General features: G+C 42.1%; 1 protein-coding gene across 2 annotated transcripts in view; it reads right to left on the reverse strand.

The window, feature by feature from the left end:
• TBC1D4 (TBC1 domain family member 4) overlaps positions 1 to 23733 on the reverse strand; it is a 186270-nt gene extending 162537 nt beyond the window's left edge. For both annotated transcript variants that reach the window (XM_049647466.1, XM_049647467.1), the window contains exon 1: positions 22205 to 23733. In XM_049647466.1, the coding sequence (XP_049503423.1) occupies positions 22205 to 22702 (498 nt within the window). In that variant the 5' untranslated portion in view covers positions 22703 to 23733. The remainder of the gene's footprint in view (positions 1 to 22204) is intronic.
• Positions 23734 to 24016: the final 283 nt, after the last annotated feature.

Below are 24016 nucleotides of genomic sequence, written 5' to 3' on the forward strand. Positions count from 1 at the left end.
GGTAAGTGTTCGACTTTGGCTCAGGTCATGATCTCACGGTTTGTGAGTTGGAGCTCTGCGTCAGGCTCAGTGCTGACAGCTCAGAGCCTGGACCCTGCTTCAGATTCTGTGTCTCCCTCTCTCTCTGCCCCTCCCTTGCTCAGGCTCTGTCTCTCTCTGTCTCTCAAAATTGAATAAACATTAAATTTTTTTTAAATAAAAAGGAAATTCAAATTCAAACCTCCATGAAATAACACTACGCTCCCACAAAAATGGCTAAAATGTAAAAACTGACAATCTCAGACACTAGGGAGGAAGCAGAAATACTAGAAAGGACACCCACTGCTGGTGGAATCTGACTCTCTGGAAACCTGTTTGGCAGCATCTACTAAGGCCAAACACACCCTATGGAAGATCCAACAATTCATTCCTAGAAATATACACGAGAGAAATGATTGCCCATATCCACCAAAAGACATATACAAGCATATCCACAGAAGCTTTAATCACAATAGCCCCAAACTGGAAGCAATACGTGGCTGTCAGCAGTAAAATGGATAACTAAATTGTGGCATACATACTGCAACATAAAAAAGGACAAACTTCTGCTTTATGCAACAAGAACCTATCTCCCAGGAATAATGTTGAACAAAAGAAGCCAGACACAGGAATACATACTGCATGATTCTATTTATATAAAGTTTAGGCACAAACAAAACTCTTCAATGGAGACAGAAATCAGAATGATTTCTGAAGGGGAAATGGGTATCTATTGGAAGAGGGTACAAAATACCATTCTGCATAGTGTTAGAAATGTTCTACATCTTGGGATGCCTGGCTGGCTTAGTCAGAAGAGAATGTGATTCTTGATTTTGGGGTTACGAGTTCAAGCCCCACATCGGGTGTAGAGATTACTACAAAAAATAAACTTAAAAATGTGTTCTATATCTTAATATGGATGGTGGTCACATGGGATAGATATTATATCTCAATTTAAGACTTAATTAATAAGATATTTATCAATTAATACAGACAGACATACCTTAAGGGCTAATCAGAGTTTCTAAACCTTGACACTATTGATTATTGGGACCAGAATAATTCTGTTTGTGGGAAGTTGTCCTATGCACTATAGAATATTAAGCATTCTGGCATCTCTATCCCCTAGATGCTTGTAATACCCACAGTGCCAGTATGGCAGCCAAAAAGCTCTCCAAATAATGCCAAATGTCCCCTGGAGATAAAAATCCATGGCCCTCACCACTTGAGAACCAAGGGTTAAACTCCTGGTTTAACTAGGAGAATACTGTAAACATTGCTGATGACATCTCAAAGTCTGAATCAAAATACAATCAGACCATAACTTACAAATTAAATACTAGAATCCTTGATCTACAAGGATAGAAAGATTTAGAAGTCTTTCATTTGACAAAAGCAATATTTAACCAAGTTGCCTGATCATAAGAAGTACCTAGGATGTTTATAAACATGAATTGCCAGATGCCTTCCATAGAAATTCAGTAAGTGTGGGTGAGGTCTAGAAATCTATTGTCTAACAAGCACCTGAGGGAATTTTTATAAACATGTTAGTCTGAGAACAGCACTCTAAGACAACTATATTTAACGTCTACAACACAGGTAGCAAATCTTTTGACTAGCGGTGCCTGGGTGGCTCAGTTGGTTGGGTCTGATCATGATCTCACATCTCCTGAGTTTGAGCCCCACATTGGGCTCTGTGGTGACGGTGTGGAGCCTGCTTGGGATTCTCTTTCCCTCTCTCCCTCTGTCTCTCCCCCACTCCTGTGCTCCCTTGAGCTCGCTCTCTCTCTCTCTCTCTCTCTCAGAATAAAGAAACTTAAAAAAAAATCTTTTGGGACACCTGGGTGGCTCAGTCAGTTAAGACTCTGACTTCGGCTCAGGTCATGATCTCACGGCTTGTGGGCTTGAGCCCCATGTCGGGCTCTGTGCTAACAGCTCAGAGCCTGGAGCCTGCTTCAGATTCTGTCTGTCTGTCTCTCTCTCTCTCTCTCTCTGCCCCTACCCCACTCATGCTCTGTCTCTCTCTCTCTCTCTCAAAAATAAATTAAAAACATTAAAAAAATTTTTAATGAAAGAATATTTTGGCTATATTAATGACAAAAATCCTCAGTGTTTTCATAAGCATAACAAATAAGGCTTTCTTTTTTTATCTCATGCTTACAAAATAATACAGTAAGATAAAAATCTACTGAAGTGGAGACACTGGACATAGGAACTGTCTAATATTTCGAGAAAGACGGGCCAAGCCAGTGGCTGTGGACTCCTCTAAGGGCCTCTGAGTTTGACACCATCTCTGGATTGCATGACCTTGCCTTTCAAACCTACAAGTACAAAGAGAAAGCACTATGTCAATTTAAACTGTGATCCTGTTTCCCATGAACTTTCTGCCATTCTTTTACCTCAACAATCTCCCTACTGACCTCCACTGCTACCCTATCTCCTGTCACAATCTGCCCCTGCTGCAATTCCTCACTTTCCACACATCCCCCTAATTACCAGCTTACCCATTCAGCACACCTGCTCTCACCAGCAGGCCCTGGGTTTGTCACACTCAGTGATTCCCCCCAGGCCCAGCAGGAAGCAGGGAAGGAGGGACAGAACTGCAGCCATGTTACAAAGTTTGGGGTAGAGCCAAATTCACGCCTTCAGTTTTTCACCGGCCTAGGGTAAGCATTGCCTTAGCTTCAAGGCCATCTTCGTTGTGCTAGTTCTCTGTGTCCACTTCTCAACTGCAAATTTTTCTGCCTTTCTTTCCCATCCCCCAACACTGATCTGATACCAGTTCATTCCCAGTTTCCTTTTGGCTAATCTGATGTCTGATTCCTTACCTTTATCTTCTCCAAATGCATTTCTGATTGTTTGGTTTCACTCTCTACCAGTTCCCTCATAAAGGTGTGGGTTTATGCCTGCCCACCACAATGGAGTGATAACAACTTAATAATAATAATAGTAAGAGCAACAAATTATTATCTTGTGCTTCCTTTGTTGCATGCATTCAGCTTTATTTGAATTATCTCACTTCTTTTTTCATAATCCTGTGAGATAGGTACTAACATTATTCCTACTTTATAGAAGAGGGGGAGAAACTTAGAGTAAGTTATTTGCAAATGCTTCCAGTTCTATCTAGTCTCTACAGTCTGGTCCTGCTTCTTTTTTTTCTTGCTTTTCCTCCTCTGAAACACATGCATACACTCTATCTCACTTCTCTATATCTCTTCTCTTCTGTATAAATCTAGCATATTTCATCCAATTCTCTATTGACGACCTATATCCTTTCTCTGTGTTCTTTTTCTTAAAACAGTGGTAGAACCATTCCCTGTTTTTAATTATTTAACATTTTCCCTGTGTGTCTTTTCTCTTACAACTGCAATATAAACCTCTCAAGGTCCAGGTCAAATGTCACACTTCTTATATGCCTGGCCACATAGCACAGACCCACTCAGGAAGAAAATACTCAAAAGTAACAACAGCAACAGCAAATATATAAATATATATTTGGTTGAAAATATTTCAACAAAGCCCATAATGAATGCCCCATACATATTAATCATTGTGATAGATGCTAAAGATATAAGAATGACAACGTCTCTACTTTCCATGAGCTTACAAACCAGGAGTGGAGAGAGGCTTGCAAATAACCAATAAGCATACTAGAGAACCACTGTAATAAAGTTATAAATAAGGAACATGGGAGAGCAGAAGCAACTTTCAAATAGGGGATGGGGACTGACAGAGAAGATTTTATAGGAAAGGAAGTGACTTTTAAAGGGTATTTGTAGAAGTTATAAATAAGGAGCATGGGGGAGCAGAAGCAGCTTTCAAATAGGGGTTGGGGATTGACAGAGAAGATTTTATAGGAAAGGAAGTGACTTTTAAGGGGTGTTTGTAAAGATTAGGAGACCACACTGGCAGGATACTGGATAAAAGGATATTCCCAACAAAAAGACCAGTGTGAACACAAAGATGTGAAAGGCCAACTGGGCATGAGAAATGCTGAGAAGTTCAGAGAAGGCTGGAAGACAGAGCTGGGGTGGAGGAAGGAGGGATAGAACTGCAGCCATGTTACAAAGTTTGGGTAGAGCCAAATTCACGCCTTCAGTGACTATCGTCTTATAGACTGGACACCAGCATTATGCAATATTAAGTTGCAATGATTCATGTTCCCATGAATAGTCAATATGATTTTTCATCATCATCTTCAATACCACCATGGTTTCTTAAGCCACCAGCTTACAAGCGTGCATCTAATACTGTACTATATATTTGGGGGCAAGTGTGTGTCTGTACCACAGGAAGTAATCAGTAAAGTGATCAGGAGCTCATATCCAGTTTACCACTTTTTTTTTTTTTTTTTTTAAGTAGGCTCCATGCCCAGAGTAGAGCCCAATGCGGGGCTTGAACTCACAATCCCAAGATCAAGACCTGAGCTGAGATCAAGAGTCAGACTCTCTACTGACTGAGCCACCCAGGCACCCCTCATTTTACCACTTTTTAAAACTATTTTTCCCCACACCTGTTAGAATCTGTGATACATAATGGCATAAAGAAATGCAAATAATGGCTAAAAAGAATAAAAGGTTTAAAGACCACGTTTATTTGTTCTTCACCATATCCCAGAAAGGACTCCAACTGAAGGAGTATCTGTGGATTTCAATTACCATATGTTCTCAAACTCCCATTTCCACACATAATGGAGCTGTAAATGTCTCTAATACTACACCTTCCAAAATTACTAGGTGCTGTAAACCTGCCAGCTCTACGAAGATGTTTCTTCAAAGTGGCGTTATATTTCTGAGCAACTCGGAAATCACCATGGAACCATTTTTTTTTAATTAACTTCGCTAAATCCATAAATGCCATATTCTTTACAGGAATTTAAGAGTGACAGAAAAACCATTAAAATCTCCTAATCACTAAGTTCTTTATCTCCTACATACAAGTAGGTGTATTGATTTTAAAAAGTCAACAGATTGAGCAACACTTCATTAAAGAACAAAAACCTACAAAAACCATTAACTATCTATTATTTTCCTCTAAACTCTAGAACCAGGCCCTGAAGCTTCCACATTCCTGGAGACTAAGTCCAGACCTCATGTCAGGTAATATGAAGTGCCCCAGAAATGTATATTCTCTCAACAGCTTCCCCTCATAATTAACGCAAACTTCGGCTACTCCCACTGTTTAACTCTTTTTGTAGAAATCACTTAAACCTCTTTTTCCCCAGCTGCTAACTTGAGAATTTTACACGTGATTGGCCTCAGCCAATATTTGTTAATGGCCGTGGTGGAGCTGATAACAAAGGTGGTGAGAAGGAAATTCAAACACTCTGACAACTGCAAGATAGTCATGGCTTCCACTGCCTAACACACAACCAAAAATCGTCTTCTAAAAATCCTCTCTGACACCATTTTATTTTTTTCCTCAGATGAACAAATTTTTCAATAGAAAAGCCACTTCAATTATGGACAGCAAATTGAATCAAAGGAACAAACGCAAATGTGTCCAGTGTTCTAAAGTTTAATATGATACCTCAAAAATAAATACGCAAAGAGAAGAATGCTATATTTACACCTTCCTTTCTTTCTGGGGAAGTCAACTCAGAAACCTATCTCTCCCCAGGTAAAAGAGTTAATTTGTTGCCTCCTTCCAGGACTTAATGTTCTCCTTCCCTCATTCATAAACCTATGAAGGTCCAGGGCTGGGGAAGGGAGGGAACATGAGGCAAAGCAGAACTCAGTTTCCCTCAAAATGCCTAAAGCATCATTTTCCAAAGCTGAGAGCATCATTACCACCTAGGGCAAATTGCCTGGCTGCCAATGCAACCCCAAATGACCATAAATAGAGCCTTAATTATATTAATTGGAGCAATTGCTTCCTGCTGAGCATCTCATTATTTGGGGGCTCTGTCTCAGCCTTGGAGCCAGTCCCCTCCCTCCTTGGCTCGCCCCAACACAGACATCTCACTTCCGCACTGCTTATAACACTGCTCCTAATTATGCTTCGGTATGTCCTTGGCCCATTTCTTCTCACTATCTGACAACAGATGTCATCTGCGGCTATTACCTAGCTTTGACAGACCATGGGTAGTAATGTCCATGCAGTAACTCAAGAACATGACCTATGATTCCAGGCTGATCTACCACTTGATTGCTCATGGAATTTACCCAGCTCCTGACATGTAAAGTGATATTTTAACAGCTGTTTAAGTAACAGATGTTCTAATAACCACCAAACACCTAAACATTGTGTAACTGTTAAGACACTCTCAATATTGCCAATATGCCTCCAGTCACAGGCAGCGTTTGGCTCTCACTGTAGAAAGAAAACATGTAACGACGTGACCAGAGGTAGTATAAGAAGCCTTGGTATCCCCATGACAGCTGGGGCATTTTAACAACACCATGCTGTGGCTACTCCTATGGTTCGCGCGGTGTCCTCAGCTTAAGTTAACGGACACTGGTTCCTGGAGTTGCTAATTAAAAGTCAGGTACAGGAAGGGGCGTTGCATCCCTGATTGCAGTGATTTCCCAAATTAGCTGCATGTAAGTGCCAGGCTGGTTCCCAGTTCTTCAACAGATCCCCTCATCTCACCCTGGAGACTCTGAGTCAACATATCTGATAAACATGTACACTTCTCTTAAACTCTGCACGACACTCTGATGTGCAATCAGGTTGGAAAACACCCACAGAGCACCGTCTGCACCCCTGCTGAAGCTGTGGTTTCAATGGCCCCGTTGCTGGTAAAACTGGTTGGCAATGGTTTAGAAATCATAATTACTGATGGAAGGAAGTCACTTCTCTGAGTATATTCAGTCAGAAAAAGTGTGTAAATCACTGCTAACATCCGGCATTCTCAAATGAGAACTCCTGATTTTTACCCCTGAAACCTACTTCTCCCCCAGTCTTCCAACCAGCCTTCCTCATATCTACAAATGTTATCAAACCCACCCATCTGTAAAAGAAAGAAAGACAGAAAGACAGGAAGGAAGGAAGGAACAAAGCAAGGAAGGAAGGAAGGAAGGAAAGAAGGAAGGAAAGAAGGAAGGAAAGAAGGAAGGAAATCAGCAAATTTAGGAATCATCCTTAATAGTCACGTCCACAAGAAGCCTTCTCTGACTCATCTCTTACTTTTGGCTGTAAGAAGCAAAAAGCTCAACTCAACTCACATAAACTGAAAAGGTGTGCAGGCAGGTGCTAATCAGGTTGTTCATACCAGAGTTCAGATGCAGTTTTCCAGCCGTCTCCAGACTGCCCTCCTCAGTTTCTTTATCACTCTGGTAGTGAAATAACTGTAACAGTTTCAGGCTTTAAATCTACACACAACAACCAAGGAGAAAGCTTTCTTAGGAGTCCCAGGCAACTTCCTCTCCTCTTGCACTGTCACAAACTGACACGTTCCCTGGGACCACTGGATCTCCAGGTTCAAACTTATCAACTGGCTTGAGACTGGATTCTTGGACAAATCAGAAGCATTTCCCACCTTGGGGCTGGGACCAGCTTCCCTGTGGCATACGGGCTGACTGGCAGAGGGAGAGATAACTGAAGAAAATATAAGATTTTATTAAGTAAAGAGAGCTGGAGAATCTATTACACAACCCAATCTAGAGTTAAGTTTTCTCCTCTTATTCTCTCATATGACCACATTCTTTTTCTTCATAGCCCTTATTACAATTCCAGGCAATATTTACAGAGTACTTATTATATGGCACTGTTCTAAATGCTTTATTTGAATGGATTCACTTAATCCTCACAACAATGCTATCAGGCCCATATTACACATGAGGAGTTCAAGGTACAGAGGGGTACAAGAACTTGCCCTAGACCGTGGAGCCCACCCGTGGTACAGCTTTGGGTCCCAGAAGTGAGATTCTAGAACCAAGGCACTCAGAAATGACGTCATGCAGTTCTTTTTACTTAGTTTTGTCTCACTCCTCCACAAAACTGTGAGATACGTGAAGCAGGGAATGAATCTGTTTTACACACTACTCCGTATCTGTGTCCAGTGCAATACCAGGTGCACAGGGAACATTCGATTCATCTAATAACTGAACAAATGAATAAATAGGCAGTTGAAGGAATGAGTGAGTGAATGAATGAATGGCTGAGGTAATGAACAAAGGAACAACTAGAAAAACCATGACCCAGACTAACAGCTTGTTCATATTGTACGATTAATTACAGAAGAGTGGGGTCCAGACCTTCAATTTCCTGTGTCAAGTGTGGCTTCTCTAGCTGAATGCCTCTTATCTCTCTTCCACCTGGTCACACCTGCACAGCCAATAATAAATGGTCTTTTCTCCTTGGCAATGAAAACTCAAGCAGGAACCACTCATTTCTTTTGAGACAGATTACACATGAACATGTTCAGAACAGAGAATCATATAACAATGGGATTTTCCTGCATTTACCTTATCTGCAGTAGACAAACATTTTGTTCACCGAGGATAAGAATCAAAACCTGAAAACATGCACAAAGCCCTTTACAGTACATCATCAGGTACTGAGGAAATGTAACAAATATTTTTCAAATCAACAATTTTTAGTAAACTCATCAGTTTGATAACTCATCACTTGATAAATGGAGATCTAAAGCGTTGCTGTGATTCTCTTTCATGATGGCAGCATGACATTTGAAAACAAATCATCTGGAAAATATAAGCAGCTAAGAAAAAATTACAGGGCATATGTATGTCAGTTCCCACTGTCCGGAATTAATTCTGCTCTCAGAAAAGAAATCATAGCAAAATCATAGTAAACAAGGTTTCCAGAGAAACTATTAATTGGTACAATCAGATGCATACAAAAGCTGTTACACTGACTGGTTCCTAGGTAAATGGGGTAATGTATTGTGACTCAAATCCAGCACTAACAAATATCAGTTCCCATATTCAACATGTACAGTTCAGCTTCCCCCTCTACAGAAGTGACTTGCCAGTTCATCCTCCATTCCAGAAGAAAAGAAAACCATCTTCCTAAGTGGGCAAACATGTGTACCTTTTGCCTTAATAAGCAGCTATGACTACTGTTTCAGATAATGTGCACTTAGCAACATCCACATCTTCAATGGACATACTGATGGAAAGCAGGTTTTCAAAGATAATTTTTAATAAAAGACAACGATAAAACAGAGACGCTCATTTAAAAAACACAGGCTGGCTCATCACTGGAGCAAAATGGAATCTCTTACCCCATGCAAGGGACCAAAAGTGTAAGAAAAATCTGGAGATAAATAAAGTTCAAAGAAAGGCAGATTATGCCTAAAGGTAATGAAAGAGTGAGAAGAAAATACCCGCTTTGAGGAAGAGGCAGAGGGCCGATACTTATAAAGGCAAATAACTGGCACTTTTAATTCTTCCTGGAAAAATAAAGCCATCTTTCCTTTTATTGTTTTCTTTAATTTCTTTAATGTTAATTTATTTTTGAGAAAGAGAAAGAGAGAGAGAGAGAGAGAGAGAGAGAGAGAGAGAGAGAGAACAAGCAGGGCGAGGGGCAGAGAGAAACAAGGAGGCACAGAATCTGAAGCAGGCTCCAGGCTCCAAGCTTTCAGCACAGAGCCTGATGCGGGGCTCGACCTCACAGACTGCGAAATCATGACCTGACCCAAAGTTGGAGGCTTAACCGACTGAGCCACCCAGGCACCCCTCCTTGTGTTGTTTAAACTAGAAGACCAACCCATGGGAACACTGCAGAACATGAATACCATCTTACTGGTGGCTTGTTTCATGCCCCAGTGGCCACTGAAAACTATAATCAACCTATCAGTTGCTCTTATTATAAACATTACATAAAATGAATACAAGGTAAGTAATTACTCTGTCACAAGGGCATGCTGTTTAAGCAAAGAAATCCAGAATACAATCCTACATCTTACTATCGGTCAATGATTCACTATGGACATTGGCCATGGTTTTTTCATTCTCGTCCCTGGCTTCACCCTGGTGGATCCCCTCTCCAGTTCCTCATTTCCCTTTCTGACTTAAAAAAAAAAAATTTTTTTTTTGAACACCTTTTAGGCCTTCCAGGTCCTTTCTAGGAGAAGGCTTAAAAATCAGGGCCTTCAAAATTGGTTAATTTTAGATTTGAAAGTAAAAACTTACAGAAGCCATCCAAAGTATTGTATAACCAAATAGCTTCCCAAATGAGATCATACTTCCACTGAGAAGCCTAAATAACTGAACTGAACCAAAACTGAAGAATAATCCGATTACTGCAAGGATGTATTCACAATACCACTCATGCTAATCATCTTCCAGCTTCCCAAAAGTTTGACTCATGTCATTCAAAGAAAAGGTCATGGAGACACCTGTTCTCATGATGGAAGCTTTAGTAAACTTCCCCTGTTTTGATACGGGGAAAAAAAGTCCATCTGAAATTAGTCTCCAATTTTTTTTCAAAAACTACACAACTTACTTATTTTTTTTAAATGCCTTCTTTATAATTCCATTTAATATTATAAGCAGTATGAAGTCTCTAAAATTATAAACAATCATAACAAAAAATAAAACTGTGCAAACAATACAATCAATACTTGTTAAAGTTAACAACTAAAGGCAACATATATGGGAACACACGCACATCCTTGCAAACAGACTTTAGACTCTCCATGGCAGATCTGAATTCCTTGAGGGCAGGTACTGATTTCCTAATTTCAATCTGTTGAAATGAGTCTCTATTATAGAACTAGGTCCCGGGCACGCAACCATGAGCAGACAAGAGCTATCTCCCTATGAAGCTTACATTCTAGAGATGGAGACATACCTTCAGAAAGTGTTTTTTAAAATTAATTTAGGGGCGCCTGGCCAGCTCAGTCGGTAGAGCATGTGACTCTTGATCTCAGGGTCGTGAGTTCAAGCCCCACATTGGGTGTGAAGCCTATTTAAAAAAACATGTAATGTGTTAGTGCCAAAAGGAAAACAAATAAAGGGCTGAGACAGAAGTGATAAACTGGGATGCCTATCTACTTTAGATACAGAGAGGGTCATTAGAGGCCAATCTGACTTAGTGACATTTGTGATTTAGGCAAAGAACTGAGACCCGAGAAAAAGCTAATCTAGCAAGAATAGGGACCACACATGCAAAGGCTTTTAAAGTGAGCCAGGAGTTAGGCTTGTTTAAGGACAGCTAAAGTGTGGAACAGGAGCTGGAGAGCAGCAGTCTGAGCTGGAAAGACTAACTGAACCTAAGGAGGAATTTGCATATTATTCTGAGTGCAAAGGGAACCTGATCAGGTTTGCATTTTACATGCACCATTCCTGCGGCTCCATGGAAGAAGCCTCTAACCAGAGAAAAAGAGCAGAGCAGGGAGAACAGCTGAGAGGAGAAAAGTCCCAGCAAGAGATCACGGGGATCTCTGCCACCTGTGTGGTGGCAGTAGTGATGGAGAGAGGTGACATACTAAAACTAAGTTTTAGAGGCAGAATCAACACGACGTCCTTCCAGTACTGTAACTGGGGAGTGAAAAAGAAGGACTCAAATATGATTCCCTGGTTTACCAGCATCAGCATCTACACATTGAACGGTGGATGTCAAGTAAGCATTTAGATACTGAGAAAAGCTGGAGCTCAGAGGAAGAGCTGGGCTGTATCGATAAATGTGGGGGCCATCCATAAAAATTTATGAAGTAGGTTTTAGAAAATGCATGAAGTTTGGAATCCTAGACCTGCTACTTGCTAGCTTGTGTACTTAGGAAGATTACAGACTTCGTTTTCTCACCTATAAAGTGGGGATTAAAAAAAAAAAAACTAGTTTAGAAGGATTGCCTAGAGCAGATGTCAGCAAACTTCATTTGCAAAGGGCCAAGTAATAAAGATTTTAAGTTTGGTGGCCAGAGAGTCTCTGTCCAAAATACTCAATACTGCCATGGTAGCACAAAAGCAGCCACACACCATATGTAAACAGATGAGTGGAGATGTGTTAAAGTAAAACTGTATTTACAAAACTAAGGCCAAAGTTTACCAACCCTTGGTCTAGAACAGTAGTTGTCAAAGGTAATCCTGTACCAGCAGTATCAACATCACCTGGGAACTTGTCAGAAACACAAATTCTGGACCTCACCCAAGGCTCACAACTCAGAACTCTAGGGGTGGGGATCCAGCAACCTGTCATTTTCACAAACCTTCCAGGTGATACATGCTAAGAAATAGATAAATATATATTGGTTAGCACTATTATTATGATTGATAATATATATCAATTATTATTATTAACCTGGCTCCTAGAAGCTTAGAGTATAATTCCTGACACAGAACCAAATGCTGGATAATTGTGGTAGATAAAGCAAAAGAGAGACAACAAACTGTTAAGGTATAAGGTAGGCTTGGGACACCTGGGTGGCTCAGTTGGTTAAGCATCCACATTCAGCTCACATCACGATCTCGTGGTTCATGGGTTCAAGTCCCACATTGGACTCCCGGAACCTGGAGCCTGCTTCAGATTCTGTGTCTCTTTCTTTCTCTGCCCCTCTCCTGTTCTCTCTCTCTCTCTCTCTCTCTCAAAAATAAATAAACATTTTTAAAATTTTTTTTAAAAAGATATAAGTTTGGCTTAGGTAAGAATACTTGGGAAATCAAAGACTTTTTATATATTCTTTATTCCAAAGAACTCCTATATTTTCTCATATATTAATTAGGGCAGATATAATTTAGTCTTACAATCAACTTATCAAAATAAGTAATACAATTGCAAATATATATCTCCAACCTAACTTCCAATAGGAAAAAAAGGGTTTAATGCTAATTAACTCCAAGATCCTTAGTGGCATATTACTAGCTATTAGTTTTTATTGCTATAACTAACATGCTGTACTTACATGAACATAGAATAAAAAATTTATCAAATGCCATTTATTATTTTAACAGAATAATCTGACCTTTGAAAAAGGTTTAGGATCAATGGGGAAGTTAAATATAAAGGGCTGTGTCAAAAAATAGAATACGGGGTGCCTGGGTGGCTCAGTCGGTTGAGCATCTGACTCTTGATTTCAGCTCAGGTCATGATTTTGCCTCAGGTCATGATCCCAGAGTTGTGGGATCCAGCCCAGTGTCAGGCTCCATGCTGAGTCTGGAGCCCGCTTAAGACTCTCACTCTCCCTGCCCCTCTCTACGGTTCAAGCACTCTCCTTCTCTCTGAAAGAAAGAAAGAAAGAAAGAAAGAAAGAAAGAAAGAAAGAAAAGAAAGAAAAGAAATAGAATATGACACCATCCATTTTCATATCACTTTTAATATTTCCATTATAACCAGAGATATGCTTCTGTTGAGGCATACTGAACATGCTTCAAATTAGATAAAAGAATTATGGATGGGGGTGCCCATCTGGCTCAGTCAGTAGAGCATGCAACTTTTGATCTCAGGGTCATGAGTTTGAGATTCATGTCGGGTAAAGATTACTTAAAAAAATAATAAATAAACTTAAAAAATATATAAGTATTGGTGAACATAGAAGGGTCATGCCCACTACCACCACTAGGCTATGTTCATGTCACCAGGCTTTTCAAACTCCCAAGTGAAAACTAAAATAAAATTAGTACATAATGGTTAACAGCCTTGGAAGAAGCCAACAGGGAAGGGCAAGGACCAGACACCAGATCATCTCTCAGAAGAGGGAAAACTAAATTCCACAATTGAAAAACAATTCAATCAAGCAGCCAGTGCACAATATTTAAAGAGTTGGGCAACAGGCACTGGCTGGTGTTCACAGCGAGCAGCAGGATTGGGGAGGGCCAGCACAGAGTAATGAGGTACCCCGACAGGCACAGAGCATGCTACTATAGACCTGAGAGGAAGAAATATTTAGAAACCAAGCAAGAAGGCCATCAGTTTAATTTTAGGTATACTCAGGAAAATCTCTCAGGGTGCCCAGCTACTGAGAATTAAATGGCTGAAACCAGGGCAAGAGGTTAATTGAAAAAGCTGGGAGCCATTTAGGGCCTGAAAACAAATTAGCTTATTGGTTTATAAAAGGTCTCGGTCACAAATGTAGTTTTCCAAATTATATAACCTATGACTGAAAATGTTTATGAAGATACAACTGTGAGAGGCAAAAGAATGCCCCATTTGCTCAACCAGAAGTACAGTTTCACTTAGAAGCTAAAACTGATAATAAACTACTCAAAAGTTACATAAAATTAATAGTACAAAGTTCCATGGTTCTAACTTTGAGAACTTTAGAAATGCATGTAAAAATTCACAACAGTTTCAAAGTGGAAACTATTGAACTAGTTAACTAAAATAAAAGAACCGAAGCAGCAAATTTAGGCTTCTATATTTAGCCGGGAAAATCCCATTACTTGGAGATCCTCTTTCCAACCCAACCTCTTACAAGAAATTAAACTTGGAAGAGATCAGTAACTTAAAAAATAGTAACCCCCATATCCTTTTGGCAGGGCTGCCAAAACCTGTGTTAGATTATCTGAAATTAAACCTACCAAAATTTTAATCCCATATTTTTTCCCTTTCTATCTTGTGATTATGGATTATCAGGAATATATTAAATAACATCCAAAAGCTTAAACCTAGAGTTTTCCAAACTTAAGGGTTGTTCAGTATCCTTTCAAAGGTAAACAAAGAGGCTAACATCATTATTTTACTGTTACTTTATTTAAATATGTTCACAAAATCTAAATATAAACTTCATGTGCTTATAGCTCTAGTTCTTAAACAGCTCTAGAATCAAAATCAATTTTCAAAATCCCCATAAACACACTTATAAAGCCAGTAACATTTATATTAACATGTGAGGTGAAAGATATACTAATCAGCTTGATTATGGTAACCCATTTCATTTGATATAAAAACATCACATTGTCCCTTTAAATACACACAATTTTTATTTGTTAATTATACCTCAATAAAGCTGAAGAACAAAATAAAATAAAACTACTGTATTTTTAAAAAGTGACAGTGTAAAAGTTTATAATACTAACAACTAAAAACTCGTTTTTCAACAACTGAATTCTACAGTAAAAGGAAACAGGCTTTAGAATCTGCCTGGACTATTACAAACCTTGTGTCCTTGGGGTAACAATGTAACCTTTCTGTACCTCAGTTTTCTCATCTGTAAAACAGGAGGAATACTGGTACCTACTTGGCACAGTTACTGTAAAGATAAAATGTGAGGGGTGCCTGGGTGGCTCAGTCCATTAAGCACCTGACTCTTCATTTCAGCTCAGGTCATGATCTCACAGTTCGTGAGTTCCAGCCCTGCATTAGGCTCCATGCTGACTGTGTAGAGGCTGCTTGGGATTCTCTCTCCCTCTTTCTCTGCCCCTCCCCTGCTAAAGCTCTTCCACACGTGTTCTCTCTCTCTCTCTCTCTCTCTCTCTCTGTTGAAACAAATTAACTTAAAAAATAAAAAAGATAAAATATGATAACCTGGGAAAAGCACTAAGGTAGCTACCATCACCAAGCAAGAGCTCAGTAAACATTAGCTTTTAAGGAAATGCATTGAAAAGCTACTCAGATAGACATGGAATGATGTATGTAGTATCACGTTATAACCTTAAAGTAGCAAGCCAATGACATCCTTAGTTGATGCCCACTAATGAGTTAATGTTATATAGACCATATTTCCAGCAAAATCTTTTTCTTGCTCAATAATTCTTAATATACTATTAAATTAAATTATAATTGATCTGTCCCTCATCTTACAAGGGGCTATGTCTAAGTAAGTAAGTGCATGTTGACTTGGTTCGGACATGTAACATGGCCCAAATGAGATGGAACTCTAAAACAATCACCCTGATGATTTTAACAAAGTCCCTGGGATTGAAACCAAAACCGAGTAAACATTGTTTGCAATAATTATTCAGCGTAGCCATCATCTTATTCACCAAACCGTCAACTCTATTTCTTTTTGCCTGGTTTTCTTAACAGCCAATATATCAAACATGCTGAATGCTGTTACTTCTCAGGATGCAAACAAATAAAACTTTAGTTTTTGCAAAATCTTATCATAATTTAACATTGGGATGTACTCCTAAAAAACTGTCTATTCCAGGAGCACCTGGGTGGCTCAGTTGGTTAAGTGTCCGACTTCAGCTCAGGTCTTGATCTCGTGATTCATGGATTGGAGCCCCACGTCAGGCTCTGTGCTGACAGCTCAGAGTCGCGAGCCTGCTTCGGATTCTGTGTCTCATTCTCTCTCTGTCCCTCCCCGACTTGTGCTCTGCCTCTCTCTCTCAAAAAATAAATATAAAAAAACTTTTTAATTGTTTATTCCATCTGCAGAACTTAAAACTTTGGCTTGAAAGGTAAAGTTTTCATTCAACATATGGATAGTCTGAGGATACCTGGCAGAATAATGTTTATCTTGGGTAGATATGCAAAGCTTTAAGCTAGACATTGAAGAGTTGCTTAAAAATCTTCTACAGTCAGATTTTATCCCTCCTCACACTCATCTTGAACTTTCAAGTCTGAGTACAACTGCAAAAATAACCAAGGAAACAGAAGTGGTCATATAACCCAACAAATGGATAAAATCTTTGAGGGCAGTGGATCCTCAAACTGTGGTCCCCAGGCCAGTAGACTGAGCATCACGTGGGAACTTGTTAGCATCAGAAAGTGAGTGCAGGGGTGCCTAGGTGGCTCAGTTGGTTAAGCATGTGACTTCGCCTCAGGTCATGATCTCACAGTCCATGAGTTTGAGCCCCGCTCTGTGAGTTCGAGTTCGGGCTCTGTGCTGACAGCTCAGAGCCTGGAGCCTGCTTCAGATTCTGTGTCTCCCTCTCTGACCCTCCCCCGTTCATGCTCTGTTCTCTCTGCCTCAAAAATAAATAAACATTAAAAAAAATTTAAATTGAAAAAAAAAAGAAAGAAAGTGAATGTAGTGCTTTAACAAGCCTTCCAGGTTATTCTGATGCATACTCACGTTTGGGAACCAGAGCTCCGGCTTATGATAAACAAGTTCTGATACTGAACGGTCTCAATATTCATTATAACTAACACTCCCTCACAACTGGAAGGTTCTGGGCACACATTTTTACCTTTCCCCCAGATATCAAAGTCAAGACTCTACCATGGAGCCAGGGCAAATTAACCTCCAACTCAGATCAGGAGGAGGAGAAGGCACACACACACACACACACACACACACACACACACACACACACAAAACTATAGCAAACACGAAAGGAGAGAGAGCTACCTGTCTAGAATGGCACAGTCTACTCAGGAGGCAAGGAGAAAAATATGAAAACTTCCAGATTTCTATTCCTCCAGTTTCCTGACTAGTATATTCCCATCCCTCAACTATGAGTAAGAATTTCTGAGAAATGACCTTTTGAAAAATACCAACAAAAGTAAGTTGAAAATCGGTTACCTGAATAAAGCTCAGAAAATGCTAAGTGTTTAAGAACAACAACAACAAAAGCATAAATTTAAAGGACTTAGAGCTGGAAAAAACTGGTGGCAAGTTCTTTCTTTTTTTTAGTTTATTTATTCTTGAGAGAGAGAGACAGAGACAGAGACAGAGCACAAGCGGGGAAGAGGCAGAGGGAAAGGGAGACACAGAATCTGAAGCAGGTTCCAGGCTCTGAGCTGTCAGCACAGAGCCTGACATGGGGCTCAAACTCACAGACTGTGAGATCATGACCTGAGCTCAAGTCAGAGGCTTAACCGACTGAGCCACCCAGGCACCTTGCTGGCAAGTTCATTTTTAAGAATTTTAAGAACACAATTTATAAAATCTCTTTGAAATTACATTCTTTCAAGCTTCGATAAATATGTACATTAAAAAATCAACAAAAATTAAAGTAATAAGGTTTTTGTTTTTAAATGGTTGCTCAGTCTATACTTAGGGAATATAATTTTCATGCAGAGTCTCATGCTAATGATAATTCACCTCTTCAATCTCTAACAATATTTATATAAACACTAACAACTGTTGATTTTTTATATGGTAAAATAGATATAACATGATACAATTTCTGCTTTTTAATTGGAAAGTTAAGATAATGCTATATAGTCTCTTTCTGAAAGTAGATAAAGATAAAAATTTGAAGAATATTAGGGACCTACCCTAGGTCTTAGAGAATCACATATTCATAGTTCTTCAACCAGTTTTAAGTCTATAGCTCAATTTATTCCAATGGGAGTTTTAAGCTAACATATAGTTAAGTACTTTTACTAGTTGAAATATCGAAATTTTGCCGAAATAAGGCTGACATTCCTCCTGTGCAAGACCACACAGGCTTGAATAAATGGGAACCAATCTGCACGGGCATATATTTGATCTAGAACTGGTTCATTTGCTCCTGACCTCCTCCTCTCTCTGCACCTGAGAGACACAGTTCACTAGGCCATTCTGGCTGAGTGCTCCTTCAGACCCCACGTCCTTAAATTGACTCTGACCCACCAAGAAGGTGTGGAGACAGAGGGCACATCACTATGGCAACTCCCCACAACAGACCCAAGCTGCTAGCATAGGACTCCCATCTCAGAAGTCACATGTTGATCCATCCCCCAAAAGATACATGAGCAGATACTCGGCAAAACCTTATCATTTTATATACGGAAACCACAATCTTCCATCTCAGTGGCTGGGCTTGAACACAAACTGCCATTTAGCTGTGGTCACCATATATCCTGGTCTTCCCTACACGGTCCAGGTTTATACTTGTTATGTTTGTGTAATTATTAGTGGTACCTCCTTTCTCAATAAAAAACACTCTAGATTAAACAATGAATTTTATGGCCTCCTCCAGACAGGCCTATTTCAGGAAAGAGACAGGCATGAGAGACAAATGAGAGGCAAGTTTATTCATGGATGTTTGCAGGCCTACTGCTCTAGGCTACTTTCCATACTTTGTTCAGTGACTGGACACTCTTTTAACAATGATCTTAAAGCCCAACTAAATAATTCTCCACTACAAATGTAGAACTCAGAGGGGGTGCATGGGTGGCTCAGTCGGTTAAGCATCCGACTTCAGCTCAGGTCATGATCTCCCGATCTGTGAGTTCGAGCCCCACATTAGGCTCTATGCTAACAGCTCAGAGCCTGGAGCCTGCTTCAGATTCTGTGTCTCCCTTGCTCTCTTCCCCTCCCCCACTCATTCTCTGTCTCTCTGTATCTCTCAAAAATGAATAAACATAAAAAAATTATTACAAATGTAGACCTCGGATGCAAAACAAACAGTAGGTCTCTTTCCTTCTGATCTCAAAGGTGTCCAGAACCATCCAAAGCCTACTCTATGTGAGGCATACCACTAGATGATAATAATGTGAGGAATCCATCCCTTTAACCAGTTCAGCTGTAGAATCATCACTTCTGAGAATTTTACTTGTAAATTCTTCCCCCCAAATGGCCCTAACTCTCCCTACTATGAGAGCCATACCAAATGGATTCAGATGCTCACACGGAAATGTGGCAAAAAATGCACAGTGTCTGATGACTGCACTTGTCCATTCAACAAATGTTTATGAAAAAGATAGAAAGTGGCAGCCCTTAAATCTCTGAGGCCAAACCTCAGATGTGTTTTGTTTGGTCCAGATAGAAATCTTAAATGTTTAAAATAGTCGCTAATCCTTTAAAACATAAAGTCATATATAAAAATCCAGACTTCCACTCTTAGGAAATCAGAAGCTCTGACAACACCAGGCCTGTATCTTTTTAATACAGTTTGCAACTGGTGCTGTGTAAGTAAGTCCTTAAGAAATGGGGCGCCTGGGTGGCGCAGTCGGGTAGGCGTCCGACTTCATCCAGGTCACGATCTCACAGTCCGTGAGTTCGAGCCCCGCGTCAGGCTCTGGGCTGATGGCTCGGAGCCTGGAGCCTGTTTCCGATTCTGTGTCTCCCTCTCTCTCTGCCCCTCCCCCGTTCATGCTCTGTCTCTCTCTGTCCCAAAAATAAATAAACGTTGAAAAAAAAAAAAAAATTAAAAAAAAAAAAAAAAAATGATGGCCACTGTCTAGGCCTCCACAGTCCTCACTCAACCATTCCCAGGCATTTGAGTTTGCAACCACTTACATAGGGCTGGAGATAATCCTTAAGGGAACAACATCTGGCCCTTCAAATTAAGGATCCTCTGCCAGGATTCTCTACGTTCAGAGTAAACTGGAATCCATATCTTTAGATCAAAGACTTAACTGGGAAATGGCAATAAACAGGAAAAGTTGTTTTTTTTTTTTTCTTTTATCAAAAGGACATATGGTTTCCACTGCTCCTACAGGATCAAAAGGGAGCAATGAGCCTAAGCATGTTATTATTTGTAAAATAATAGCACATTCAGCCTCAAACACCTAAATACATAATTAAGGTAAATAAAAGGGCATGTTTTTAATTGATCCCCTAACAATGAATCTGGGAGGGACTCAAAAGCCACAGTGAAGAATTCAAATTGCCATGACCCAACCCCCCCAACATAAATAAATTTCTACTATCAGTGAAATTAGCAATGATGTATCATGGATCACATCTGAACAAAATGACTTCAACATAAAGTACGAAAAACCATAAAACATTCCTCAAAGTCCTGGAAAATGCAACTTCTTCCTCCTTACTGACAGAACCAAAAAAATCTTAATAAAAATGGTGAGAACTTTCAGACATAAAGAACTGCTGCACTCCCATTTTGACACGGGTGAAAGCTAAAAATAATCTTGGAACACATAAGCACAAAGTGACGTTCACTTTAATCATGGTTGGGATGTTTAGATTATCTGTAAAAAGGTATTTCAACATACATCTAACAGTGTCATATATGTTAAAACTGCTCACTTCATAATGGGAGCTCTGGATGTGGATATTAACCTAGTTTATAAAATAACTGATTAAATCTAAGACAATAAACTTTCATTTTCTTCAATTCAGTTACAGGCCTTTGGTGAAAAATTACTGGTCTTTCAATTACAGTCACTAAAATAATGAACTAAGGGGAGTCCAACTCTGGATTTCGATTCAGGTCATGACCTCCGGGGTTTGTGAGATCCAGCCCTGCATGGAGCCCTGCATCAGGCTCCACAATGACAGTGTAGAGTTGGCTTGGGATTCTCTCTCCTCTCTCTGCCTCTCCCCTACCATGCTCCCGCTCACTTTCTCTCTCTCAAATAAATAAACGTGGGGAAAAAATAACGAATTAAGGGCGAAAAAGCCTTATTTATAGGATGTTTTTCTCCTTTGTTGTCAATTTCCCAGCTACCAAAGGAACTGCCACATGTTGCAACTGAGACTATATTTAGATCTAGATAACATGACTTTTCTAAAGAATCTAAAGTACTTTGCAAACATCAAATAACTATTTTTAGAATAGCACTTTGGGGTTTATCATATAGTAAAAACGCTTTACACTTTTATTCTAAAACCAGTTTTCAAAGACATAATCACTGTCATAAGGTTTTGTTTAGATTCTTGTCGCCATTCAATAGAAAAACGCGCCTGTTTTTAAGGAAGTAAAAAATGCACTGTTTGGTAACAGGCACCTCGATTTAGTAGACTTTGGGGAAATCTTAGAAAACAGATTTTGACCTCTTTTACGACACTGCTGTTTAAATCACCCAAGTTGATACTGATTCTGTCTCCAATGAGTGCATAAAAAATTGCAAAAGGAAAAAGTTTTCTTTCCACTCAACGAATCTAAACGCAGATTCCTATTCTGCTCGCTGATAATCTGACAGAGTCCGCTAACTTCTCCCTAAATCCCGCTGCGAAATAGCCTCCCAGCTCCCAGACCAGCAGATGCTGTAGTAACTAGGACTCCATGGTCCAAGTGGGTTAAGGTGCAGAACTCGACCAAGACGGAGAGCGAGTGCAGGGCCTTTGGGAACCCGACACTCTTCCTTGTTTCACACACACACACACACACACACACACACACACACACACACACACACGGCCGGGTTTGCCATCTCCAGTCACACCCCAGACACCACGGTCCTCCCCAGACGCGCGCAGGTCGCTGCGTCCTCCTGTGGCGCGCACTCTCCACCATCCCGGGACCACTCTCCGCCTCCTCCCCTCTCCCCTGCTCCTGCAAGGGTTTCATTCCCGCCGTCCAGCCGGCCCGCTAGCCCCGCACCCAAGCTCCCGACTCTTGGTCCTTGGCGCAGGAGGAGTGGACGCTGGAGCGTGCCACGTGGAAGGCGCGCGCCAGGAGCCCTGACCACAGGTCCTTCCCGAGGGGTCCCAAAGCCTCCAGCCCTGCTCCTCCCCCCGGGTGTGCCAGACCCGCCCCCGCGCCTCCAGACGCCGTCTTGCCTGGTTGGGGTCTGTAGCGCGGAAAACGTGGCAGGCCATCTGCGACTCGGGGTCGTCTGGCTGCGCCTTGATCAGGTAGGCAAAGTAGGTGAGATCGTGGCTGTTGTGAATGAAGCGCGAGACGTGCTGTGCCTTGTGCTCGAAGATGAACACGGCCGGGTTGGGCTGCGCGGCCGCGGGGCCGACGCCCCCGGCGGCCCCGGCGCCGGGTGCGGGGACACAGCGCAGGAAGGGCGCGCTGAGCACCAGAAGCACCTCGCGGGCGGCCGGCGCCCCGCAGCCGCCCGCGTCGGGCTTCTGGCTGCGCCGCCGGATCTCGGCCATGAGCCAGGGCAGCATGGGCAGCGTGGTCCTGTGGTCCAGGCACGACCCCCCCACGTACCACAGACGGAACCGCTTGTCGCCCGGCTTCCCGGGGCCCGGCTGCGCAGGGGCGCCCGGTTCAGGCTCCAGGGGGTGCGGGAACGGCTCATCCTGAACGCAGCTGGGGGGCTCCATAACTCGCGCCTCTCGAAGGCACCGAGGAGGCCGGGTAGGCGCGCCGCGCCCCCAACTCTCGCGCCGAAGGCGCCGCCGAAACTGTGCCAACTGCCGCACCGGCGCCCGCGCCTGCTTTTGGCACGGCGAGACACCGAACTCCGCGCTTCAGCGGCCGTGCCCCATGCGGCACTTCCCCGGGCGAGGCTCGGAGACTCGGGCGGCGGGCACGGCGGGGGCGCCCCGCGGCCGGACTGGCAGGAGAGGGCGGGTTAAATCGTCATCCTCCTTCCTCGGACTAGCGCCGAGGGGCCGAACTTCCCCCTTCCTCCGCCGAGGGCCCCGCGCCGCCGCCGGCCGCCGCCTGCTCCAGCGCTGCAGAGCCGCTGCGGCCGCCGCGCTCGCCTCGGGCAGGCGGAGGGAGGCTGGCTGGGCGGGGAATGGGCTCTGGGCGGGCGGGGTGACTTGGGGCGGAGCTGACTCCTACCAGGGTGACCGGCTGTCACCTGGAAGGTCGGGGCCGCCCGGCTTCGGCGCGATCAGCCGTGCCTCAGGAAGGGCGTGCGAGAACTGTTCACTGGAAAATAACCAGACCCAAACGTGGCCACGCTGGGCCGCTCCCCCAGCCGTTGCCGCGGCCCAGCTCGCTGCTCCTCCTCCCGGCTGCTCCCGTCCCTCCCTCCCTCGCTCCTTCCTTCCTTCCAGGCTGCTACTTTAACCGAGCTGCTACCCCGCCTCCCGTCCAGCGGGCGGAGAGAGCCTGGCCCCTAAAAGCTTTTCGGTGAAGTCACCTCTCCGCCTCTTCCTCCGGCCCCTGTGCCAGCCCGCCCTTCCAATCCGCCCCTGGGGCAGCGACCCCGCTGCAGGCCCGGCCACTGCCGGGATCGACTCGCCCTCTCCTTGGTCCCCGACGTCTCGGTCCTCCCGCGCGTCTCTGCTGCCCCCTGGAGAGGGGGCCCCCTCTCAAGAGGGCGTTGGGATTTCTGTTTTTTTGAACAGTATTTATTTGCGTGGCTTCAATTCCTTCTGAAGCCTGCGTAATAATTTCTGAATCTTATTTCCAAACAATATCCAAAAGAATCCTATTTTATTCATTCTACATACCCAGCTCAGAGGTGTAGAGATTTCTCACTCTTTTATGTGTAGTAATCTATAGTTCCACGGAACTCGAAAGACATTTAAGGGATAATTTGATCATTCTAACTTTAAACCAGAAAGAAAAGTATTATTTTTTTCATTTTAGCAAATTAGATTCTCGTTCTTTTTACTCTTACTGAATTGTAATGAATTCGATAAGAGGTAAACAAAATAAAAGGGAAAGACTCTGAAAGTTCC

Source organism: Panthera uncia (assembly GCF_023721935.1).
Source record: "Panthera uncia isolate 11264 chromosome A1 unlocalized genomic scaffold, Puncia_PCG_1.0 HiC_scaffold_16, whole genome shotgun sequence".
In the NCBI taxonomy this organism is placed as follows: Eukaryota; Metazoa; Chordata; class Mammalia; order Carnivora; family Felidae; genus Panthera; species Panthera uncia.